The sequence below is a fragment of the Phyllobates terribilis genome, unplaced genomic scaffold, assembly GCF_046119375.1.
Source record: "Phyllobates terribilis strain yellow unplaced genomic scaffold, ASM4611937v1 Scaffold_11__3_contigs__length_659146591, whole genome shotgun sequence".
Classification (NCBI taxonomy): Eukaryota; Metazoa; Chordata; class Amphibia; order Anura; family Dendrobatidae; genus Phyllobates; species Phyllobates terribilis.
In genome coordinates, this window is record NW_027362771.1 from 174811247 (window position 1) to 174829064 (window position 17818).

A 17818-nucleotide genomic window follows, 5' to 3' on the forward strand; every position below is an offset into this window, starting at 1 on the left:
AAGAGGATCTGTCATTAGATTTCACAACACAAAAAACATACAAATTATATAGATCTCTTAGATCTGATGACCTTACTAAAGACATGACTTTTAAAATCCATATAGGCATGACTGTACAATCCTTTGTGTTAAAATGCTCGTTTTAATTTGGGATTAAACTGTAATCTGGGATTTACACTTTAAATTGAGACTACACAAACCACATTCAATGGTCAAACTAATAACCCTCTCTTATATTTCTTACAGAAGCACTCCTCCCATTAAAGTTTTTATCCTCTTAATATATTGCAATCATCTTTTTACATAGCACTGTGTACTGACAATCGCTCATTATTCCTTTCTACCCAGTAAATTCTTCTCTTTTCTCTGTTCTATGTAGAAACAGGAAGTCTTCTGTCCCGGCATAAATCATTCCCCTATTTAACTCCTGACCAAGCTGCTCCTCCCACCTGCCAGACACTTTTACAGTGACTCATGACTCATGCAGGGAAAAGAGACTTCCTGTTAGAGCTTAGAAGGATTCAGCTAGTCAGTTTTTACCTGACGCCCTGCTATGTGTAACACAAGCGATTGGATGATCGCAGCTTCAAGTCTCCTAAGGAGACTATGGAGGCAAGTAAAAAAAATGTTTTTAAAAATATAAAAAAAATATATAAAAAATATAAAAAGTTCAAATCACCCCCCTTTTGCCCCATTCGAAATTAAACAATTAAAAAAAAAATCAAAAATATACATGTTTGGTATCGCTGCATTCAGAATCTCCCGATCTATCAATATATAAAAAGAATTAATCCGATCGGTAAACAGCGTAACGAAAAAAAAAAATTAAACCGCTAGAATTTTTTTGTCGCCGCAACATTCCAATGAAATGCAATAATGGGTGATCAAAACATCGTATCTACCCCAAAATGGTATCAATAAAAATGTCAGCTCAGTGTGCAAAAAATAAGCCCTCACCTGCCCCCAAAACCTCAAAAAATGGAGACGCTACAAGTCTCGGAAAATGGTGCCATTTTATTTTTTTTTACAAATTTTGGATTTTTTTTTCACCATTTAAATAAAAAATAACCTATGCATGTTTTGTGTCTACAAACTCGTAATGACCTGGAAAATTATAATGGCAGGTCAGTTTTAGCATATAGTGAATATGGTAAAAAAAAAAAAAAAACAATTGTGGGATTGCACTTTTGTTATAATTTCACTGCACTTGGAATTTTTTCCCCATTTTCCAGTACACAATATGGTAAAACCAATGGTGTCGTACAACTCGTCCCGCAAAAAACACGCCATATGGCCATACTGATAGAAAAATAAAGAAATTATGGCTCTGGGAAAAGGGGATCAAAAAATGAAAACACAAAAACGGAAAAACCCAGGGTGGTAAAGGGGTTTTGTAACACATCCTGCAGCTGTCACAGCAGAGGTAATGTTACTAGTGATGAGTGAGCACTAAAATGCTCAGGTGCTCGATGCTCGGGTCGAGCACATTAAAATACTCGGGTGCTCGACAAGTGCAACGAGCCTAATGTAAGTCTATGAGAAACTCGAGCATTTTTCAGGCGGCTCCCCCCGGCGGTCTGCAGAGGGCCTAAAAATTGCCCAAATCGATGGGAACAGTGCTCAAATGACATGGGGACAGCATGGGGAAGACCCCTGGAAGCATTTCTAACTCCCAGGTCACTGCTGTCAACAACGCTGTCAGAGGTATTACGCCACTTTTACGTACTCAAAATAAAACATACAAAAACGAAACCAAAATGGATTTTCCTGGGAAATATGTTAAGGAACATCCTTTCCAGGGTAATGACTTGTATATAAGGCAAAATAAATAACCAAAAACAAAAATACCCCTCCACACCTTGGGCTGGGTTCACACGTAGCGTTTTTGATGCGTTTTTGCACTTTTGCATTGATTTCAACCAAGACAAATGCATTCACCAGGAAATGTCATTTTAACTTTTTCCAACTTATCTGGCCATGTGGTGTGTGACACATCATCAGACACATGCATACAGTGCTGAAAAGACATGGGAACAGCATGGGGAAGACCTCTGGAAGCATCTCTGACTCCCAGGTCACTGCCTAAAATAGTGCCCATCATAAGTGATCCTTGGCGCATGCGAAGATGCCTCCCGCCATGCACCTATTGTTGCAGAATTGCAACAATCACTGTCCACGTCCTTGTCCCAGTGCAGCGTTCAGTTGTCCCTACCCCATTCCTTGGAATGCAAGCGCAAGTATGCAGCCAGCCACCCACCAACCCACAGGCTGCAATACTATACTGCCAAATTTTTGACAGCTGCTTGCACTTGAAATGTGGCCATTTAAGCTCGTGGAGGCGGAAGCTTTTCATAACCTCATGCTGGCGGCGGCCGGGTGTCCATACTTGGTCCTCAGCCGCCACTGTTTCTCCCAGTGTCGTCTCCGCCTTCCACAAGCACGGGTCCCACAACATTACCCGTGCCCTCCCCAGTGCACTTACTGGGAAGGACCGCCTAACCACAAACACGTGGACAGGTGAATGTGGCCAGGGACGGTACGGAGCCAGTCCACAGCTTTTTTTGCTGAGAGTTGTATTTCACCACAGCCATATTCTTTAGCTCAGTGAAAGGACTGGAATAGAGGGAAACCGTATCTACTCTGGGTGTCATTTCTCCCAGGAAGTCCTCTAAAGCAGTTTTTGCAGAAGCAATGGCAGCCCGTCCAACATCAACTCGCACTTCTCGGTGGTGCTTTGACACACAAACATCTTTCTTTGCGCATTTAATTTCATGACTACAGAGTTGGGCAATGGCCTGATCTGCAATCCGGTTTGAGAAATAACATGCATAAGCAAGTCCGATCCACATTAAAAAAACAGCCAGAGAGTGTCCGGGCACCTTCCCCCACACTTCTCTTAGCCAGGGCTGCTTCTCGGCAGAGTTGGACGGACCCACCAGAAAACCGGAGACTCCTCCGGTGGGCCCTGGCTTCTCCTTCAGGAGAGTTCATAATGCCGAGGTGAGGCCATGATGATGATAGAGGCCACCATCTGCTTAGTTTTCTGTTACTTGGAATGCAAGAGCAAATATGCAGCCAGCCACCCACCTACAGGCTGCAATACTAAACTGCCAGATTTCTGGGCAGCTGCTTGCACTTGAAATGTGGCCTTTTAGGCCCGTGGAGGCGGGAGCTTTTCCCAACCTCATGCCTCATGCCTCGTGTCCATACTCGGTCCCCAGCCGTCACAATTTTTCCCGATGTGGTCTCCGCCTTCTACAAGCGCGGGTCCCTGAACATTACTGCTGGTACTTTTCTGTGGGAATTTTCTTGCCTCCAACCAGCCTGGAATATTTCCAGTAAACTATGGTACGACGCCATGGTATTAGCACTGGCCCCAGTAACAGTAGCGAAGACATCCCCAATTTCCTTCTCAGGAATTTTATTTGGTACACTAAGTGGCTGCCCAAATACATTATTTTCTCACAAAGGAGCTGAAGATAGAGTGGCAGTAGGTGCAAGTTTCTCCAGCCTGTTAGATGTTAGAGGGTGAACGACAGCACATTGGATCAGTGGTTAGCACTGAAGCCTTGCATCGCTGGGATCCTGGGTTCAAATCCTAGCAAGGACAACATCTGCAAGGATTTTGTATGTTCTCCCCATGTTTGCGTGGGTTTCCACCTCAGTAAAAAATCAGCCATAGAGTGTCCGGGAACCTTCCCACACGCTTTTCTTAGCCAGGACTGCTTCTCGGCAGGGTTGGTCAGTCCCACCAGAGAATCCTCTGGTGTGCCCTGGCTTCTACATCAGGAGAGTTCATGATAGCGCTAACTTTGCAGCTGCTATGGGGCTCTTGAGCAGGGGAGAAAGGTGAGCCCTCAGAATCAAATCCTCTGGTGGACACAATGCTTTTCAATCTGAAACAGCTTCTCAGTGGGAGTTGTATTTCACCACAGCCATATTCTTTAGCTCGGTGAAAGGACTGGCATAGAGGGAAACCGTATCTACTCCGGCTGTCATTTCCGCCCATTGTCACACACGACCATGCCTGGCTGTATGTTCAGCGGTGAGAGCTACAGATCAGGCTGCTGTGTTACAGCTTTCAACAACTCTGCAGCGCTGGGCGGTTTGTCACCTAAGCATTAAGCATGTTATATTCAGCACAGCATGTTGCCGCTTGGCCAAGGCAGTGCTGCAGTGCTGTCAGCTTGTGACTGATGTGGTCATTTTGGAGATGGAGGAGGAGGTGCAGGAGCTGAACAATGTGATTACATTGAGGTTATATTGGCGACTCGGTTTTTATACTAAAGAAAGATCCTACTGTTTTGTTTTTTTTACGTTATTTTTTAAGGCAAATGCCTTCACCGGAAAATGTCATTTTAACATTTTACAACCTTATCTGGCAATGTGGTGTGTGACACATCATCAGACACATCCTGTTTCATTGATGATGGAGGGACTCTGAAAGACACATAGAGCAGGGCCACAGTAACAATTACGACATGTTCCCATTAGAAAGGAGAGAGTCTGCTATACAGTTATAGGGTATGCAGTGAGTCCAACGGCTGACCAAATTTAGGAAAAACCCCAGTAAGAAATTAAAGACACAGAGAGCAGGGCCACAGTAATGACAAATTCCCATTAGAAAGGAGAGAGTCTGCTATACAGTTATAGGGTATGCAGTGAGTCCAACGGCTGACCAAATTTAGGAAAAACCCCACTAACAATTTAAAGAGACATAGAGCAGGGCCACAGTAACGACAAATTCCCATTAGAGAGAGTCTCCCATAGTATTGGCCTATGCAGTGAATGCAAGGGCTGCCAAAAATTTGGAGGCATTTCAATGCCCCTTGGAAGAGACGTGGAGGAAGGCCTCATAAAAAAATGTTCCCATTAGAAAGCAGCCGGCCTCCTATACTTGTATTGCCCATGCACTAACTGTATGGGCTGACAAACATTTATCCCTGGGGGGTATACATGAACATACTGTATAAAAAAATTTTTTTACGGGCATCATAAATACCCTTTAAAAAAATTATGTGGCTGTTGCATCACGGACCACGGTCACCCTGGTGATATGGTGGTGGAGGATGAGGAGAAGGAGGAGGACTAGAGCAAATAGCCAAAATTAGGAGCCGTATACCCATGTCTGGGTGTGAAAAGGTGCATGGGAATACACCTCCCAAGAAAAGACACTGGATTTGAGTTTATGTTACGCTGCTATCATTCGGTGGTGTTGAGAAGTCCGGCCCAATCCAGCCCTTGTTCATTTTTATAAGAGTCAGCCTGTCAGCATTTTCAGTTGACAGGCGGATGAGCTTATCAGTTATAATTCCACCAGCGGCACTAAAGACCCGCTCTGATAAAACGCTGGCGGCAGGGCAGGCCAGGACCTCCAAGGCATAGAGAGCCAGTTCATTCCACGTATCCAGCTTGGATACCCAATAATTATAAGGCACAGAGGAATCACGGAGGATGTTGGTACAGTCGGCAAGGTACTCCCTCAGCATCTTCCCAAACTTTGCACTCCTTGTGAGAGTACCCCGCACCTCAGGGCCTGTGCGATGGGAGGGGCTAAGAAAACTCTCCCCGAACTTTTACAGTGTTCCCCTGCCTCTGCTGGATTGAAGTTGTGTCTCTCTTGCCTGTACTCCTTTACTTGTCCAACGAAGTGTGCCCTCCGTTTTCAGATAGGAATTTTTTTAATAGTTCCGCAACAAGGGCCTTCTGGTACAGCCCCATTTTTGTAGACCTGTCTGCCTCAGGAATAAGAGTTATAAAGTTCTCCTTGTTGCGTGGGTCTAGAAGTGTCACCAACCAGTAATGACTGTCACTCAAAATTTTGAGATTGCGAGGGTCATGGGAAAGGCAGCGTAACATAAACTCAGCCATGCGTGCCAGACTACTAACAGGCAAGACTTCCGTGTCCTCACCAAGAGGATGACTGACCATGCTCTCCTCCTCCTCCTCTCTGTCCTCTGGCCATCCATGCTGAACAGACGGTATGACAGCTGTGCAGGTAGTACCGTCTATAGTGCATGAAACTAGCTCCTGTCCTTCCTCCTCCTCCTCTTCCTCATTGTCTCCCAATCCACGTTGGGATGAGATGAGGCTGGACTGTGTGTAATCACCCTGAATGGTTCCTTGCTCCATCTCATCTTGCTCCGCATGCAATTAATCCTCTTTGAATGTGAGCAGAGAGCGTTTCAGAAGACAGAGAAGCGGGATGGTGACGCTAATTATGGCGTCATCGCAGCTCACCATCTTGGTGGAGTCCTCAAAGTTTTGGAGGATAGTACATATGTCTGACATCCATTTCCACTCCTGAGGTCTCATGTGTGTAGTCTGAAATGAATACTGACGGCCTTGTTGATGCTGGTACTCAACAACTGCCCTCTTCTGCTCACAAATCCTTCCCAACAGCTGCAGTGTAGAGTTCCAACGCGTGGGGACATCACACACCAGTCTGTGAGCCGGAAGCTGCAAACGCTGCTGAAACACGGCAAGGGTGGCGGAAGCTGTAGCTGACTTTCTAAAATGGGCACACAGGCGGCGCACTTTAACAAGCAGATCCGGCAGCTCCGGGTCAGGCATGGTACGTGTGTGAGCTCGCCTCGCCTCAGAGCCACCACCAGGTTACGGCCATTGTCACAGACGACCATGTCTGGCTGTAGGTTCAGCGGTGTGAGCCACAGATCTGCCTGCTCTTTCAGAGCTGTCCACAACTCTTTAGCATTGCGCGGTTTGTCACCTAAGCATATTAGCTTCAGTACAGCCTGTTGCCGCTTGGTCTAGGCAGTGCTGCTGTGCTTCCGGCCTGTGACTGATGTGGTTATTTTGGAGATGGAAGCTGAGGAGGAGGAGGAGGCTGAGGTGCAGGAGCTGTAGACTGTGGGGGCAACCCTGATTGACCTAGGGCCCACAATCCTCGGCGTCGGGAGAACATGTTCCGTCCCAAGGTCCGACTGGGTCACAGCTTCCACTATGTTAACCCAGTGTGCCGTCAGCGAGATGTACGGTTCCTGCCCACAAGCACTTGTCCACCTCTCCGTGGTTAGGTGGACTTTCCCGGTAACTGCGTTGTTGAGGGCACAGCTAATGTTTTGGGACAGGTGCTTGTGTAATGAGGGGACAGCACACCGGGAGAAATAGTGGCGGCTGGGGACCGAGTACCGAGGGACGGCCGCCGCCATCAGGTTGTGGAATGCTTCCGTCTCCACGAGCCTAAAAGGCAACATTTCGAGCGCAAGCAGTCATGAAATGTGAGAATTTAGTAGTGTGGCCTGTGGGGCGTTGACTGCATATTTGCGCTTGAGTTCCAAGGACTGGGGTATGGACAACTGAACTCTGCGCTGGGACAAGGACATAGACGTGCTTCTTGATGCTGCTACTTGAGAGTGCACAACGACAGGTGCAGGGCAGAAGGCATCTTCGCATGCACCATGGACAGGGGATTGACTTGCATGCACAACAGCGGAAGAAGCAATGGTGCCACCTGCACAGACTGTTCCTGGACCCTGGGGTTCGGCCCACAAAGTCGGGTGCTTTGCTGCCATGTGCCTGATTATGCTGGTGGTGGTCAGGCTGGTCGTTTTGCCACCCCTGCTGATGCTGGCCTGGCAGGTGGTGCAAATGGCCTTTTTGGGGTTATCGGCAGAGTCTTTAAAAAACAACCAGACTCGGGAAGACCTAACAGTTGTACTGGCAACTTCCTTCATGTTGGTGTTACGGGGAACGGTTGCCTGCCTTCCATCTGCGGCCACCACACTGCTTCTTCCTGCCTGTTGGGGTGCTCTGCCTTCCTCCCCCTGTGTGCTGCTGCCTCGCTCTGTATGTCCTCCTGCCAGGTTGGGTCAGTTATATCATCCACCACCTCGTCTTCCACTTCCGCACCCTGGTCATCCTCCTGACTTTCTGGCAACTGTGTCTCATCATCGTCCACCTCTTGTGACGCTTTCCCACCGTCGCCTTCGTGTGACCATGGCTGCTCAAATATTTGGGCATCGCTACACACGATCTCCTCTAGCCCCGCTTCAAGTGGACTGGGCAAGAGGCCCGAATCTATAAATGGAAAAGTGAACAGCTCTTCAGAGTGTCCAAGTGTGGGATTAGTTGTCTCCGGGCACTCGGCATGGTGGGAGGAAGGAGGATCAGGGTGAGGAATATGCGATCCAGACTCACGGCTACTGAGACTTGACCGTGCGGAAGTCAGGGTGGTGGAGGTGGTGGTGGCTAAGTGACTGGAAGCATTATCCGCTATCCAACCAACAACCTTTTGACACTGCTCTGGGTTTAATAGTGGTGTGCTGCGGTCACCAAGGAATTGGGACATGAAGATGGGGCGAGAAGATATGGGTGTTTGTTGTGGCACCATTTAAGCTTGCCCACAGCCTTATCCTCGGCCTCTGCATGCACCATCACCATCATGTCCAGTTCCCAGTCCCTTGCCACGTGCCTTGCCCCATTTGAAAGGAGGACAGTATCTTCCACGCTCACTACAAATGACTGAGTTTGGAGTGAACTTATATGTGATCCGTATGACGTAGAAAACAGAGCTTTAAATACCTGGCCTGTAGGTAAGTAGTTTGAACAGCAAACTGCTGTGAATTGCTTCACTGACACAATGAAAGAAATTTTTAATGGAGGCCAGAAATGGCAGTATTTTCTGACAACGTATATGTGATCCGTGTGGCGGAGAAAACAGAGTTTTAAATACCTGGCCTGTAGGTAAGTAGTTTGAACAGCAAACTGCTGTGAATTGCTTCACTGACACACTAAAGGAAATTTTTAATGGAGGCCAGAAATGGCAGTATTTTTAGACAACGAATATGTTATCCGTGTGACGGAGAAAACACAGTTTTAAATAGCTGGATTTCTAGAGCTGTAATATGGAAAGGACCTGGCTGTATTCTGTAGTGCCAACAAGCAAATGGCGCAGAAAAACGGTGTTCTCTGCATTGCTTTTTAAGCAAATAATGAGGATTAAGATCCAAAAAAAAGTATTCCTGGCCCCTGAGACCTGGGCCTTTGTATAGAAATATCTAACAGCAGCAGAAGGCAGAATTGGAATGGAGCCTCTATTCTATATGCACTGCAGTCTGCTATATACACTGCCTGCCTGATATCTCTGCAGATGGATTAGTTAGTCCTCAAAAGGACTGTTTGTTAAGATGGATATGTGTAATGTACGTTTCTTCTCCCTACACTACCTAATACACAAGCAAATCTCTCCCTGATGCAGCAGCACCTCTCCCTACACTGTCTGATTCCGGAGTGACTGTGACGAGCATGGCGGCGCCAGGTCTGATAATGACCTGATGACGCTGTGCGGCCATCCAATCCCTGTAATGCCACAACCACCATGGCTGCGGCATTACAATGAGTGGCAGGCAATCCCTGCATGTTGACTGGCGCTCTAAAGAACGCCAAACATGCAGGGAGGGGACCCGAGCTCCCGCCGAGCAACCCCGGAAATAGTCGGCGAGCGCCGAGCATGTCAAGCAGTGAGATGCTCGGGCGAGCACCGAGCAGTAGTGACTCGAGCATGCTCGCTCATTACTAATTGTTACTGTAACTTAAAGGGAATCTGTCAGCAAGTTTTTGTTATATAATCTGAGATCAGCATAATATAGGGCAGCCTGATACCAGTGATCTATCACTTACTGGGCTGCCTGATGTCGTTTTTCTACAATCCCTGTTCTGTCTGATGTAGATGTAGCAGAGCTAAGACTTTTAGCCTGTGTATAACCCTGCCCACACACCAGACTGGCAGCTTCCTGTGTACACTGTGAGTTGTGAGCAACTATTATCAGTGGTGAGGTTACACAGATTAATCTGATTGGTCTGTTTGTGAGATGTAGTCCTGTAGAGATAATCTGCCTATGATAAAATACTGATTGTATCAAAACTAAAACACACAGCCTAATAAGTGACACATTCCTGTATTTAGTCTCTCGTGTGCTATATTGTGCTGCTCTCAGAATAAATAGCAAAAACATGCTGACAGATTCCCTTTACGGGCTGGCTTTCAAAGCCCAATAGCCACTCTCGCCAGGTATTTTTTAACATGTTCAAATACTCTTGTGCAAGAACATTTCCTTGCATTGGGTGTGATATATCCTTACAACTTTATCGCTGTGTAATTGGGCGTATTTGTCCATTTTAGGACAAATTGCACTGTTGCAGTCTCATTGTTGCAATCTCATTTGCGTACTGAAGAAGTGCTACAATGCCTACGCAACGTGTAAAAAAATGTTTGAACATAGGCAATAACTTTTGAAATTAAAATCTTTCATACAATGGTCCTATGCAGCAAGGAGACAGAAGTACACATTATAATTTGGGCATACTACCTGCATATAATTCGTGCATCAAATCGCAGCTTGTGGGACAGCATGTTTTCCGTTAGTGTTGAGCTTGTTTTAATCCTATAAAAAAGTGAAGAGAAACTTAGATTTCCAACATGTTACAAAAGACATAGGCTAATTTTACACTGCTGGGTTTTACACGTCTGCAGGTACATACAGTAGAAATATATGATAGCTGATGGCAATGAGCTCATTCAGCCACCACTTATCACTCCAGTCTCCCCCGACTCTGCCGAGCATTCAAGTCTTTTCAAAGGGGAGCTCGGAGAAAGCCGCTGCCATATAGCTCCAGTAGCGGCTTATCTTCTGAAGAAGAAAAGGTTCAGGCATTAAAGTTCCCTGCCCCTAGTATTATACTTACCAGCTGTCTTCACCTGTTCCCAGTGCCGCTCCGGTCATCTTCTGCAGATTGTGACCTGCCAGACTGCTCCAGTGTTTGCTAGGTGAGTCAGAAGTCACAACTCAATGTAGGTCTATGAGAGTTAGAACAAGGCGCTCATAGACTTACATTGAGAGCTTGTGACCGTTACCTCTGACATCAGGTAAGTCAGAAGTTGTGGTCACAAGCTCTCAATCTAAGAACGGGACCGAAGCGGCACCGAGAACAGCTGAAGAGAACGGCCGGTGAGTATAAAACTAGGGTAGGGGAACTAAGATTAGTGGCAACACTCCAGCAATGAAAAAAAAAAAAGAAAACTCTGGAGTGCTGCTTTGGAGTTAAAACTTCTTGACCCATAATTCCCCCAATAACATCTGTTGGGGAGAGTAGGAGCCCCCCCTTCCCTATAGCTATTAAACTGTTGGACCAATGTCGCTGGGTTAGGTCGACTTGAGCAATATATTTTATTTATATTAGTGAGCAAATTACAGCACTATTAAGTTAACCACACAAGGAGCAGTCCATTTTCACATTTAGAGTTCATGCACATAGACCTACAGTGTCATGTAAAAGTTTGGGCACCCCTGGTCAAAATTACTGTTATTGTGAACAGTTAAGAAAGTTGAAGATGAAATGATCTCTAAAAGGCCTAACACATTTCCATTGCATTTTAGGCAAACAAATATACATATAGTCATTTTTTACTTTTAAAAAAATACAAAAAGGAAAATTGGTTTGGGCACCCTTGGAGATTTGTGTGCTCAGATAACCAAGGTTTCAGACCTTAATTAGCCTGTTAGGCTTATGGCTTGCGTGTGCGTCTTATAATCAGGAGACAGCTTTCTGTGATGGAGAACAATGATACCACATCCTTCCCAATCACAGCTAGAGCAGCTTTCTCTCCTCCGGTCTGACACTGATCTATGTGATCAGTGCAGAACAGGAGAGAAAGCTGCCAGGATATCCCTGTCCCCCGGATTAACCTAGATGGTGGAGATGCCAGGGTCTCCTACCTTGCTATGCTCCTATCTTACCCTTCTCTGTTCCCTCCCCCACCTAGGGAGGTGTGAGGCCGAAGTGTATTGGAAAACATTAACCAGACAGACAGGGGTAAACAGGCAGGGATAAAAGAAAACTACAATCACACAAATACACTCACAAAAGTGGGAAGTGGGAAACCAAGTGGGAAATAGGGGAGGTATAGGAACTGGAAGGGGATGAGGATAAACACATGCAGAAATCTCCTTAAAAACTCTACAACAGTCTAATCTAAACACTGAACTTTAACCCCAGGTAGTGGTAAACTATCACTGGCAACTTAAGTGCCAATGGCAAGCATATATACCAGTGGGGAGTGGCAAATGCAGAACAGCTGAGACAAATCAGGATGGAGAGCTCCAGGAGATCAACTGAACTGATTAACCCTAGCAATGTCAGAGCAAGGAAACCTGCACTGTTTAATAGGATGATGAAGCAGTTCTAATAAGTGCAGGAGTTTGTGTAACCAGACGCTGTCATCTTCTGGCCCCACTCTGTCGTGGTATCCCCGTGACATCTGCAGTGGGATCAAGAGAACAGAGAGCGGCCACTACACATCACACGGGTAACTACCCCTTCATGTAAAATAATCTCTGGAGGCAGAATTATCCTCCAGGCAATGTACTACCCATAGACCGGGAGAGGTCATTTATATAAAGTGATAAAAGATGATTTCTCAACAATAAGGCATCTGATATGAAACATACAGGTAGGAACTTTTTCAACAGTCTATAGCCTGTATGCCCTTATTAATAGCTTAGACAGGTCAAAGATGGTGATATGTGGTGACAGATTCCCTTTAAATATAGTAGATCGCGCTGGTTTAGCAGTCTGAAATCAGCGCTTTTATGCGATGGTGCAATATGTTAGCATTTAGGGCTCCACTTTGCCCAGAGCCACATTTTGTCTAAAACAGGCCTGGTTAAGCTGTTATCTGTACTATATAGAAATGGTTTTGAGTCTAAGGATTTAATGTGACTTTAGACTAACTTAGTTAGTTCAATGACAAGGGTCATTTTTTAGAGTAAGACTTTAGTTAATAAATGATCTCACAGGCTCTGTAGATGGTATTTCCATGGAATTCAAACAAGAGACATACATTTGACTTTATGAGGAGGTGACAGCCACACTACTCAAGGACACATGCACAGTCACATGCAAGGTGCATAAAGGGAACACATAGTACAAGAATACACTGATACACCAAAATAATGCCACTACATTGTAGACTCAAAATATAGGGTCATAATGTCCATCTAAATAGTGTTACAACATTGCCCATATTTAGCTGTGCACTCACTACATACAATCACATATAAATTCAGTAACTACCAAAATACCGATAGGGAATTTAGATTGTGATATAAAGCGCAGCGGAATATGATGGCGCTACATAAGCAAAGCATAATAAATAAATACATGCATTACACATACACACAGTCATTTTCTATAACAATGCCCGAATGTCAGCATTCAACGTCACCCGTACACTCAGCCTCAGCACTGTACTGATGACATGTAATGCATCTGGCTAAGAGGTGTTATCTATGGAGCGCTGCCTAATACTATGACCTGAACCGTATGCTGTCTGTAACACCACTGGTCATGGGGAAGCACACTGCGTAATGTGACTGAAGTGTCAGGGAGGGCTGACCCCTTTTCTGGTGTATGTCCTAGTCTGAAATTGATGCAGAAGTACGAGCTACATCACTGAGGTCTATAAGTTATTAAAAAGTAAACCAGCCTTTTTTTTTTTTATGCATTGCTTATATAGCGCAATGATATACCGCAGCGCTTTACAGACATCATCATCACTCTCACAATCTAGATTCCCTATCAGTACGTCTTAGGAGTGCGGAAGGAAACCGGAGAAGCCGGAGGAAACCCACAGAAACACAGGGAGAACATACAAACTCCTTGCAGATGTTGTCCTTGGTGGGATTTGAACCCAGGACCCCAGCTCTGCAAGGCTGCAGTGCTAACCACTGAGTCACCATGTCCAACTACACACCTATCACTGAACCATTTCTACACATTTTATCATATATAATATGTAGCATTACACTGGCAGGTAGCATGACTAAAAGCATCAGATGTGTGCAGTTCATCTTAGGCTATATGCACACGATCATGATTTGAAGAAGAAATTTCCTGAGAATTTCTGCATCTCCTTGGCAGGAAAAACACTGCGGAAGTTCCGCATGTTTTTGACGCGTTTTTGTACATCAATGAATGCTTTTTGGAGCTAAACAAAGTTATTTGGTGGGACATTGCTTAAACCCTTGGATTACCATCAGAACTGGGGTGAGTATATTGGTTAATTTGAATGATTAAAGAATGCTGTCTCCTTTGATTAAAGAAATGTCTGTTGTATTTCAAATAAAGTGTTTGCTCGGTGTCTGTGTTTTTCAGGACCGCAGCATGTCAAATTCTCTTGCGGAGTCGCTAGTCTCTGCAACGTAAACTTGACCACTAGAATGTATTGAATATGGTAAATACGCATGGTTCAATGAACACATGTGGATTTACCTGCGTTCAATAGAATGTAACATTTTGGACGCAGCAAAAATGTGTCCAAAGCGCTACTACGTCCGATGGTGGGCACAAAGCATAAAATTGAAAAAAAAAATGGCTCCCACGTCATTTTCATAACCAGCAGAGGGAAAGCCGACCGCTGGGGGCTAATATTAGTAGCCGGGGAAGGGGCCATTAGCTAAAAATGTTCCCTGGCTATTAATATCAGCCCACAGCTGTTTGTTTAGCCTTTAATGGCTAGATTACACGGGGACCCCAGAAAAAAAATTGATGTGGGGTCCCCTATAAAATCTAACCAGAAAAGGCTAAACTAGACAGCTGCAGGCGGATATTAATAGCCAGGGAAGGGGCCATGAATACTAGCCCCCTCCGCGGCTATTAATATCACCTCTCAGCAGTCCCAGAAATGGCGCATCCATAAGATGCACCAAATCTGGCGCTTAGCCTCCGCTTTTACCACTGCCCTGTAGCGGTGGGATAATGGGGTTGGGGTTCACGTCAGCCTTGTATTGGAGGCTGATGTGAAGCCCAGGTTAGTAATGGAGGGCGTCTATAAGACGCCCCCATTACTAACTGCGTAGTAAAATGGTCGCCGCTTTTTCAATAAACACACGGCCAGAATAAAGTATTTTAATGAAATAAAAAACACACATTTTTTTTAAAAAAAAATTATTGTACTGGATCCACAAAGCCATCGATCGTCTGAAAAAAAAAGTAAAAAAACAAACAACCATATTCCTCACCTGTCCGCCTTCACGACGCAGTCCACGTACCGCCAACAATGGTCCCACGTCGATCCGGGTCACTTCTACAGCAGTGACATCAGCAATCACTGATATCACTGCTGTAGAAGACAGCAGTGTATACTGACAGGAGTGTAAAACCACTCCTGTCAGTGTACATTGCTGTAAAAGAGGTCACTGGGGTTCACCAGCTGATCAGACCCCGTGAGCTCTCACCACCATCACCCTGGGAACGTTCTTCAGAACGCTCCCACGGTGAGGTCACATGAGCGATCAGCTGATCGCTCACGTGACCACAGGTCCTGGAAGCACAGTATACTGCTGGGAGCAAGCGCGCTCCCTGCAGTGTACCGCCGGCCGCCGGGAGGAGAGCATCGCCGGGAACCAGGACCAGGAGGACAGATGAGTATAAGGATTTCTTTTCATTTTTTTAACTTTTTTTTTTAACAGTGGGCATGCCGGCTTGGCTGGGAAGACTACTGTTCCCCCCAGCCGACCCGCTCTCGCTGTTATCAGCGGGAGCGGAGGTCGGATGAGAGGAGTAGTAGTCCTCCACTCCCGACCCGGGTACCACCCGCACCGCGTTTCCGTCGTGAATTCGCGGCCATTGGCTCTAATTGAAACGCAGAAAATCCACAGGTATAAATATTCCGAAATTTCCGAATCATGTGCACAGCACATCAGGATTACCATTGCTATAGCTGGCAGACCTATTAGCAAGCATTTTCACAGGGAAAACTGCTGCGAAAACGCATCAAAAACGCTCTGTGTGAACATAACCTTACAAGATAAGACGTGCAAAAGATGATATAAATAGATAACATTAGTCATTCTATAGTCAGATTTGTAATGCTATAAGGCGTTTAACCCCTTAGTGTCAGAGTGACAGAGTCAAATCTGACCAGTGTTACTTTATGGCCATGGCCCCACTATCAGTATTTAGTCAGTATTCAGTCAGTATTTTTTCTCAGGGGTGGGAGCTGAAACCAGGAGTGGGTGATAAATGCAGAATTGGTGACTTGTTTCTATTAGGGTATGTGCACACGATGCAGAAATGCTCAGGATTTTTTCCTGAGCGTTTCTGCATCTCTCTGGCAGGAAAAAACGCATGCGGATTGTACATGCGGTTTCCTGCCAGGGACATGCGGAAATGAAGCGGTCTTCACTTTCATTTCCGCATGCGGGTTGACAAGCGCTTCCCAAGCGATTTTAGCATCACTTGGAAAGTGCTTGTCAACTTCACACTATATAAATCCATGCAACCGGCATGGATTTATATAGTGTGTGATGTCAAAAAATAAAAAATAAATCTATACGTTACCATCTGATGGCCCCCGGTGTCCTGCTTCATCGGTCCCGGCTGCCGGCAGTGAAGACTGTAGGACCTTCCGACGTCAGCGTCACGTGACCCGTCACATGACTCTGACGTCAGCGAAGGTCCTTCATTCAACCGCGAAGTGCGCGGGAAGCCGGCAGGACGCAGCGCGGGCCGTCAGAAGGTGAGAATATATATATTTTTTATTTTATTCTTTTTTTTTTAATGGTACCTGGGTCTGGATGAGAGTCCTCTCATCCACACCCGGGTACCATCCGCACATTAGACCGCATGAAAAGCGCATCAACATATACAGTGATGCGGATTCCATGCGGTCTAATGCAAGTCAATGGCGGCAAAAGAGCAGCGTTTCCGCAAAATTAATTGACATGCTGCGGATTTTTGACCGCAGCGTTTACGCTGCGGAAAAATCCGCATCATGGGCACAGTACATGCGGATTTCCATTGGGGAACATTGCTGCCCTTCTACCATGCGTTTTTCATGCGTTTCCGCGGCGTTTACGCAACTGCAAAAACGCCGCGGAAACGCATGAAAAACGCATCGTGTGAACTCAGCCTTATACCTTTTCTCTGATTGTTCCTCACCGGGTTTTGGCTCCCACTCCTAAAAAAATACTGACCGAATACTGACCAAATACTGATAGTGGGGCCGTGGCCAAAAACTGATAGTGGAGCCGTGGCCTATGAGGTAATAACTCTGGAATGCTTCTACAACCCCTGGCAAAAATCATGGAATCACGGGGCTCGGAGGATGTTCATTCAGTTGTTTAATGTTGTTGAAAAGAAGCAGATCACAGACATGGCACAAAACTAAAGTCATTTCAAATGGCAACTTATGGCTTTAAGAAACACTAAAAGAAATCAAGATAAAAAATGTGGTACTCAGTAAGGGTAATTTTTTTCAGACCAAGCAGAGGGAAAAAATTATGGAATCACTCAATTCAGAGGGAAAAAATATGGAATCATGAAAAACAAAAACACAAAAGAACACTCCAATACATCACTAGTATTTTGTTGCACTACCTCTGGCTTTAATAACAGCTTGCAGTCTCTGAGGCATAGACTTAATGAGTGACAAACAGTATTCTTCATCAATCCGGCTCCAACTTTCTCTGATTGCTGTTGCCAGATCAGCTTTGCAGGTTGGAGCCTTGTCATGGACCATTTTCTTCAACTTCCACCAAAGATTTTCAATTGGATTGAGATCTGGACTATTTGCAGGCCATGACATTGACCTTATGTGTCTTCTTTCAAGGAATGTTTTCACCGTTTTTTCTCTATGGCAGGATGCATTATCATCTTGAAAAATGATGTCATCATCCCCAAACATCCTTTCACTTGATGGGATAAGAAAACTGTCCAAAATCTCAATGTAAACTTGGGCATTTATTGAAGATGTAATGACAGCCATCTCCCCAGTGCCTTTACCTGACATGCAGCC

At 45.4% G+C, this 17818-nt stretch overlaps 1 protein-coding gene across 3 annotated transcripts in view; it reads right to left on the reverse strand.

The window, feature by feature from the left end:
- The window catches only part of CAPS2 (calcyphosine 2), a 103234-nt gene that overhangs the window by 50765 nt on the left and 34651 nt on the right, over nt 1-17818 (reverse strand). For all 3 annotated transcript variants that reach the window (XM_073651810.1, XM_073651809.1, XM_073651811.1), the window contains one exon: nt 10332-10406. In XM_073651810.1, the coding sequence (XP_073507911.1) occupies nt 10332-10406 (75 nt within the window). The remainder of the gene's footprint in view (nt 1-10331; nt 10407-17818) is intronic.